At 30.2% G+C, this 9,305-nt stretch overlaps 1 protein-coding gene across 1 annotated transcript; it reads right to left on the bottom strand.

The window, feature by feature from the left end:
* Positions 1-2,420: 2,420 nt before the first annotated feature.
* Positions 2,421-7,452, bottom strand: LOC115697130 (formin-like protein 3). The gene is made up of 6 exons (XM_030624045.2): positions 6,910-7,452; positions 5,881-6,604; positions 4,839-5,274; positions 4,311-4,746; positions 3,302-4,180; positions 2,421-2,746 (listed from the first exon to the last, which is right to left on the bottom strand). Exons 1-5 carry the CDS (start codon positions 7,057-7,059, stop codon positions 3,320-3,322), a joined length of 2,607 nt encoding a protein of 868 aa, XP_030479905.1. The 5' UTR covers positions 7,060-7,452; the 3' UTR covers positions 2,421-2,746; positions 3,302-3,319.
* Between the last annotated feature and the right edge of the window lie 1,853 nt (positions 7,453-9,305).

Here is a 9,305-nt window from a genome sequence, read left to right as displayed (position 1 = left end):
TCCATTATCATATTATTGCATTATCTCTTTTATTTGCTTAGATCACATACCACATCACATAGCCCAAAGCCAAAATTATATAATTAGGAGGGACCAGTAGAGAAATAATAATAATAAAAAAGGTTTCTTTGAAAGCAAAGTTGAAGAAATATGACACTTTTCCTTTTTGATCAAAATATAAATACATATAGTCCAAAATATATACATAAATGTCATTATCAGACACACAAAACGGTAATATATATACATATTGAAAAGTGACTATACATTTTAAAGAGATATTTTGTCATTTAATAAAAATAAATTGTGTAATATATATATAACAACATTACATTCCAATTGGATAAGGTCTCTATCTATGTATGAATAGAAATATATGCATAAAGAGAGAGAGATGAGTTGGAGAGTTTGGCTGTGCAAATGGTGATATGTCTCTTCACACCACAAACTTAATAATATAGGGATTATTTTAAAAATACACAAAAATAATAAAAAATTACAAATAGTTATTCTGAATTTTATGATTTTTAAGATTTTATTTATAGAAAATATGATTTTTTTTTTTATATTTTTTTTTTATGTTGTATTCTTATTATGTTATTGTTTGTTTTTTTGTTATTTTTATATTATTTAGATATTATTTTCTTGTTATTTTCATGTAGTTTTTTTTTTTTGTTGTTTTCGTATTTTTGTTATAGAACACAGTAAAAATGTAAAAAAAAGGAAAAATATCTTTGAACGTAAAATTGTAAAAATTTTACCAAAAATAGTATTTATGTAAATTTTCTAATAATATATATAATCTCTAAATTACTTTATTGCGAAAGCTGTTTTTTTTTTCTTTTTTTTTTTGTAAAATAATTTATAATTTAATTTATTTTTAGTATGATTATGTACATTATATTTGTAACATACATTTTACTATATGTTTTTTTTCCATGTGTATAAAAAAGAAAAATATAGTCATTGTTTGAACTATGTTTTTAGCACCATAAATTATGAGAAATTTTCTAAAAATTGGTAAAAATTATGTTATATTAATGATAATGTACAATAGCTATATGAAACCTGAAAATTATTGTGGAAACCGAGTTTGGAATGTGTTGGGCATTGAGAGAGTTTAAGATGGTTGTTATGGGCTGAACCTTATAAACCACTTAAGACATTTCCAATGGTGAAAGCCCATGAACTTTTTGGGCTTGACCCACACCATAAAGCCCATATTAGTTTTGATCCCTTATGGGCCTACATCATATATTGGGCTCACCCCTAATTTGGGACTAGAAAATAAATTTAATCTTTTCATATATTTGTTTGAAATTATTTAATATTATAATGTAATAAGATTAATAATACATGGTAGTGTTGAAGAAATAATCCAAATTTATGTTGGGTTTGACTATAAGATTATGATCGTAGACATTTTATACAATGTTGGTGGACTATCTAGTCAATGAAATGTTAGTGATAGTGCTCTATCACATAATTGGTTGAATTTCTTTTCCAATCACAAATTTATAGTGATGATAGCTAGTTGACTTAGTTTTGATAAATTACACTAAGAGCTCAATTTATATTTTTCTACAAGAAAAATCAAATTATAATTTTAGCTTACAATATATGTACAAACAAACACAAGTGGAATAAAAATAAAAGAAAAAAAATCTATTAGAGCCTACTTTAGATATTATATCTAAGACAAAATGTTTTAGTTTTCCCTTATTTTTCTCTCTTTTTTTTTTTTAAAAAAAAAAAAAATATGGAAGTCTATAGTTTCATTTCAAGAGAAAAATAAAAAGGTTTCCATAAAAAACATAAAAATAATAATGAAATAAAATGTTCTTTAGCTTCCACCCGAATGCAGCATAGTAATAATTATAGTTTATAAGTGTGATTAATGCCATTGCTAAAAAAAATAAAAGAAAAGCAAAGATAACACTAATACCCCATTAATTGAGTACTCAAGTATGTTACTTTTAACTTGCTATGACAACGTCTTAGTTAATATTTATGTTTAAAAACATATATCAGAATATATATTTTTTTTTAAAATAAATCAATGACGGTGTTTATTACAGTTATAATATCATCATTGTAAATTTTTAGTTTACTTTGTTGAAAATAAGATTGAAGTTTTTTAAACACGCGTTATAAACTAAAATATTAAAAATTCTATTTTCAGTATCATAAACTATTCAAAATTTTTTATAAAAATAATATTATAACTATAACAAATATCGTATGAAATTTTTTTTTAAAAAAATTCTAACGTATAAATCTTTTTTTAGTTTAATTGAGTTTTTAAAGATAGAAAAATTGCAATCCTTATTGTATTTTTCGTAATTTTGAGTTTATTTCTAATAAGGACTAGAAAAGAAATGGGACCCTTTTTAAAATAAATAAAAAAGAAAAGCCTATCCTTTCATAGAAAAATGTTATATACTCCAAAAATAAACTATAAACTAATTGCACTTTGTTCTTACAAAGAGTATAAAATGAAAGAGGTGGAAGGTAAGGCAAAAAATGACAAAGGGTTGTAATTAGGATATAGGGGACTTATGGCTTTTCCACATTAAATCCTTTGTTTCCATGAATTGGGACTTGGTTATATTAAGAAGAAAAAATGCCAAAAATGGAATTGAAGCTTCATATTTTGTTGCCTAAATCATAGAAATAACACACATGGGGACTAGTTGCTTAACAAAGTCTTCATGTTGTCACCATAATGCCAAATTTCAAGCCCCTCCTGAAATATATGCAGCAACCAAATACAACATTAATTATTATTTATAGTTGCCCTAAAATTCATATTGAGTAGAATTTTTAAGGCTGATCTCTGTTGACTTTTCTATTATACTAGATAACATCAATGTTTCACGTTGATTATTTCATCAGCATTGCTATTAAGTATTAGTGGTGCCTGCCTAATACCACTTATATGGAATCTGATACATAATTGCACCAGTAGCAGTATAACACTTAAGAAGATGCTAGACACTAGTAGTACATTTTAACATTAATTTTATTTCATTAGAGCAATACTAAAAGACACTAGTGGTGCCTAACACTCTCTAATGTGTCAATAACGTTATTGGTCTAATTAAGTATTGAGTCCTATATAGTTTAATATAATAACTTTTAAAGAGTATGGCTAGTCAATCGTGATGCGATATGTCTACAGGGGCTAAGTAGCAATGCTCATTTCATTATGTTTGTTCTTAACATGCTCTATAATATGCTCAACAGTACTTAAAAGTTTAGTTTTCTTTATTCAGATATATGGAAGAAAATGCTCACACACCTTCATGAGTTGAAAAGATTAAGTATCTTCATCTGAGCTAGAATCTTCCATTCGCCGTCCAGCAATGGCTGGAAATAGTCGTCGACGAACATCTGAGAGTGAATGGCTAGTTTCTGGAGATGTAGGCTTTGTTGTTATGTCTTTCCTTGAGTTAGAATTCCTTGTAGGCTTAGCTGAAGAAGTTTTAACCTCTCTACATACTTTATCCAACATGATCAAGAAGTCTCTAACAATCACAAACAAATGTAGGCCTTCATCTTTACCTGCATTCCCATGGAAGTAATCTGTTGTGCTCTTCACAAGAGCCATTATCCTCTTCTCTTCCTCTAGCAGTTTTGTTGAATCAGCTTCCGCTTGTTCAATGAAACTAGCTAGAGTTCGATAGAATTCGCAATCATCATTCATATTATTCAGCTCAGAATTTACAAATGTTCTTGTCTTTTGCAATGATTGCCCCATTTTTAATATAGAAGATGTAAGAGAATCAACATCTACCACTGCTGCTTTTCTAACATCTTCAAGCTCATTGCTTAAACCCGAAACCACTTCTAGACCAAGGCTTCGATAGTGCTCTGCGGATGCTCCCTCGTTGATCTCCTCTGCAAAATCCTCTGTTCTCACACTAGACATGCTTCTGCTTGTGTTGGCTGTTCTTGCAGCTCTTACACCCTCGGAACGGATGATCTCCTTCACAACAAAATGCAAAAGTGTTGTCTTTCCATCAGTTCCTTTAACATCAGCCAATTTCAAGAGTGTGTCAAGCCTAAATGCTTGTGCTCCACCGCGATAGGTACCATCATTCATTCGATTCCCGGTTTTGAGAACTGCTTCTAGAAGCTTTAAGAATAGCCTGCTACTCCTGAGTTTGTTGCAAGCAACCTGCCATTTCAAGTGTAGACCAAAACCAAATCAATAAAACATATACATGTCATTGTTAATTGGTTTTGAGATGGAACCCCGTGCAGCTTACCAAATTCTAACAAATTAACATACAGTTACATTGGCTCACCTCTAAATTTGTTAAGGATTCTTTGACACTAGAGACCTCTTCTTGGAAGGAGCACATGAAGAGCAATGACTCTAATCTTTTAAAAGCAAATGGAATGTCAACCAAGATCTTGAGGAACCGCTCAGCCGGGCCGAGTAATAAAACATCACCACTATACAACCTAAGCTTCAACTCCTCTTCTGATGTTGGTTGGACCTTCAAGAGAGTTTGGAGAAGATCTACAGGAAGCTCATTACCTTCTTGAAGAGCATCTAAAACTTCTTCTGTTGTTACATTCAGTGCTCGTAATAGAATGGCTAGATTTTGTGCTTTCTTAGTTTCAATGATCTGAATATACTGAACAGGAGTTTCTGAATTTGTTGAGTCTTTTTTCCCTTCATTTTTGTTTTTCTCATTGTTATAACCAAATAGAGTCTCTATCATCTCCTCATTAAACCTGTAAAGTTTTAGATAAAAGTGAGCAGAACAGTTCTTAATATGCCATTTCGGGTTAATTAATCTTTATCAAAATGGACATTGTATTCTTACTGGAATGATCCTGCACTGATCTCATTCCAAACCATTGATTGATCAGGATTTGTGAGAACAGTCTTATCCCAAAAGAAAGGCTTTAACTTGGCCTTTTGAGCTCTAGCTTCAGCATCACTATCATCACTGTGTGTTTTGCGATGAGGGTGACCTTTACTAGGAATGGCTTTCGGTGGAGCAGGTGGAGGGCGAGCCTTGGGCGGTGGAGGAGGGCGCGTGGCAGCTGGTGGGGGCGGCGGTGGCCCAGAAGGTGGAGGAGTTGGTTTCTCTGAAGAATTTTTAAGTGAAGATAATGAAGCTTCTGTTGATGTTGCTTCACCAAGTGGGGAATCAAAATTTTCAGATTTCATTGACAAACTGATAGAAAACTTTCCACTACTAGTCTTTAAGTCTTTGTTGCTGGCATTTCCTATACTAATTGATTTCTGTGATGAATCTGCAAAATAATAAATGATCATCATCATGTCCCTTAACCTTTGAAATAACTTGAGTCACAAACAAAAGAAAAGATAAATCAATGAATGAATAGGATTTGTTTCCCCCAAACTATGACCATTGTAGAATTTTGTCCCCTGAACTTTTTTCAGTTGCATAACTTTTTCTTGAACTATAATAATTATTGCAAATATCTCTCGTAGTTGCATTCTGCTCAACTCTTTAAACACGTTGTTGATATACCACTAGCGTAACGTTAATCTAGTACAGTTCATCGAACAAAAAATAAATACATAAATAGCAGACCAACAATGAATTATAAGAATATGTATGTGGATTCTTAGAGCTACAATTTATATGTTTAATGTCAATAAATTAGATTTCATGTAACTTAAAATTATTAAAATAGAATTATACCTGTAACTCATAGATACATAATCAAATTGTTTAAAAAAAAAAATGAGCAGAATGTAACTGGAGAGAATATTTGCAACAATTTGCATAGTTCAGAGAAATTTTTTGCAACAGAGAAAAGTTTAAGGGGTAAAACTCTATAACGGTCATAATTCAGGGGGCAAAAATGATATTATTCTAAATTTATTAATACCAGCAGAAAAATCACTTGAGGTCAAGGTGAGAAGAGGTTTCTCATCCCTTTTATGTCCATCTCTAACACTCTTCTTGAAACAACAACATAGAAGCATAGAAAAGACTAAAAGTATTATCCCAGCTGCAGTTCCAAAATATATGATTCTCTTCAATGAATTCTCATTATTTTTCTCTGATTGAGAAATAGAAGCATAATGTTTATGAGGTGGTGATGGTGGAAGAGGAGGAGGTGAATCAATAAAATCTAGTGAAGGCAAGTCTGCAGGAGCCTTAGGTGGAGAGGGCTCAAGGGGAGAATTTGATGGTGTTAAATCAATAACATCTTGTCTAAAAAAAGGGTCTGGTGCTTCAACTTGGGGTGGTGAAGGTGAAGGTGATGGCTCATCATGTTGTATTGATTGGCTTTGTGATATTATTGTTCTCTTTGGTGAATGAGATCTTACTATTGTTTGAACAGCTGTAGCTGTCAAATATCTTCTAGGAGGATTTGACCAACCAAAGAACAACTCAACACACTTCAAGAACCAACTTGGGATGGCTTCTCTATCTGAAGCATTAAATAGAAAAAATTTCTTTCTTAAGCAATCAAAAATTTCTTCTTTTGTGTTTGGAGGAAGTGAAATTTTTGGTTTGTGAATAGTACTTCTTGTAATTTCATGTGGGGTGGTGAAATCCCAATCTTTATCAATCAATTTTCTGCAATGAATCCATATCTGTTCTGCCTGTAGTCAAAATGTTAAGTCAAGATACATGAAATAATTTGCTAAAATGTTAAAAATGAATAAATATTAAACCCCAAATCTTGCAATTGGTGAAAAGAAGAGTCTTTGGAGATATACACTAAAATCATACAAATATTAACCAAAATCAGAAATCTGTACACATAGCAGAAAAGCAAGATGTTTACCATTTATTTATGTCACTTAATTTGCTTGGATTAACTCTCAAATGCTCATCAAATATATATATAAAAAAATATCCAACTAAAATCAAGAAAATTATTATTTGAGATTTGAGTATTACTTACCATTTTTTGGTGAATTTCCGGTGTATCATGACCATCTTCATTTGTTTGAAACGTTTTCCTGTTATTTTGTGAGCCCCTAATGACAAATGCACAAAGCAAAATTACACAAACAATCACATGATATTGAAAGGCTCTTCTTCTCAGTACCATGGCTTTCAAAACCCACCAATCTGTCCATATAATTCTCTTCTCATTTCTTCAAAATGGGGTATTTTCCCACACCCCAAACACAAACTTTTCTCAAAAGAGCCACCTTTGAAAGCTTGCCTCAAATTCTTCCACTTTACAAAAATCCCACATAATGTTTTTCAGTTTTACTCAATTTGAAACCGATATTAGAGTAATGATCAATCAAAGCAATGTCAATGTAAAAAAACTAAACCCATGCAGAAACACATCTAATCAAATCATCTATATTAAGAATAAGATTTGAATTGTGAGGAGATGAAAAAGAAAAGTATTGTGTTCTGTTGGGAATTTTGTATTTTTTTTTTTCTCTTTTTTCTTATTTGAGAGTTTTGTTCATTCAGGTGGTTCTTGTTATTCGGATTTGGAGGGAACAAGAGAGAGAAATATATATATGAGCCATATTTAGAAATGTGAGGAGAAAAATGTGGGATACCCATTATTTGTTATTATTATTTTTGGTGTGTTTTTCCACTAATGATCTATATATATATATATCTGTATTTATATTTTATATATATAATATATAAAGCAAAATCTTAACTTAACCCGGTGACAATGGGGTTATTGGGGAGCTTACTTTAAAATGATCAATTTAATATGTAGATCTGGTATTATTTTTTAGTCCAAGTAGTTAATGAGATGGAAAAAGACAATATGTTGATGTTAAAAAAAAAGTTAATTGTGATTTTTGCCCTCTAAACTTTGACATATACCAAATCACGTTTTTTGAACTTTTAAGGTTGTTAAAAATGCCCCCTGAACTATTGAGATTGTTGGATTTAAGGACTTTTTTTTTCCAATTTTAGTAAAAAAGTTTAACATGTATGAAAGTTCAGAGGGCATAATTTAGTACATGTCAAAGTTCGAGAGATATGATTTGGTAAATATCAAAGTTTGGGAGCATGATTTAGTACATAAACAATTTTTGAAATGATAAAATTGAATGAAATTTGACAAAAGTCCTTAATTCCAACAATTTCAATAGTTCAGGGGGCATTTTTAACGATCTTAAAAGTTCAGGGAGCATGATTTGGTACATGTCAAAGTTCAGGGGACAAAAATACTAATTAGCCTAAAAAAAACAGCTGATTCAAAAGAAAAAGAAAAACTGATAGCTAATAATTAGGGGTGGCAAAACGGTTTCGACACGGCACACAAACACGACACGAATTTTACGGGTTAGGATCGGAAAAATTAGATGCGGGTCGAAAACGGGTCAACACGAATTGACACGACCCGCTTAACACGAATGTGACACGTTTGACAAGATTTTTTTAAATATAATAAAATAAATTAATAATAATAATAATATAATTATATAAAGATATATATATATATATTTAGTGATTTAATCTTAAGTTAAACAATTTTAAATTTAATTTTTTTTAACATGAAATTAAAAATATATTTTTTTAATTTTTATTATATACAGTAGAACCTCTATTCAAGAATACACTTGGGACCAAGTAAATTATATTCTAATTGGGAGGTTATAACTAAATAGAGTTACACTAGAAAAAAAAAATTAAAAAACAAAAAAATATCAATGTAACAATAATAACAATAAATAATCATTAATACTATATCATAATAGAAATATTTTAGAGTAAATATAATTTCATACATGTATTATAATTTAAAATAAAATTATTAATTTTACATAAATAAATTTACAAAATACATGTATATATTTTATTAAGATATAATTATTCTTATATAGAGGTATACTTTGTTAATACGGAACTTAAAAAATGTATAACTAATTACAATTTAGAGGTTATTCTTATTTATAACTAGCCCAAATCGGGACTTGATTTTTTTATAACAAATTAGAGGTTATTCTTGAATAGAGTATTCTTAAATAGAGGTTCTACTGTATATAACAAACTATATATACATAAATGTATATAACAGTTTAAATTTATTATTTTTCTCTACAATTCCAACATCAATAATAGTAAAACGGGTCACAGTGGATCGACACGAATACGACACGAATTTTTATGGGTCGGGTTAGGGTTGAGATAATTATGTTAGACTATATATATAGTGTATGTAATATAGCATATACAAATGATATGAAATGCGGAAAATAAACTGTAATCATATCAATAATATATGCAATGAAAGGATCGATGTACCTCCAGCCATTGATCTTTGAGCTTCAATCCCTGCGATAGCTTCGGTATTGAAGTTCGGGCTTCCTC

The sequence above is a fragment of the Cannabis sativa genome, chromosome 7, assembly GCF_029168945.1.
Source record: "Cannabis sativa cultivar Pink pepper isolate KNU-18-1 chromosome 7, ASM2916894v1, whole genome shotgun sequence".
In the NCBI taxonomy this organism is placed as follows: Eukaryota; Viridiplantae; Streptophyta; class Magnoliopsida; order Rosales; family Cannabaceae; genus Cannabis; species Cannabis sativa.
The sequence above is the reverse complement of the archived record's forward strand: the minus strand, read 5'-3'. Positions and strand labels throughout refer to the sequence as shown.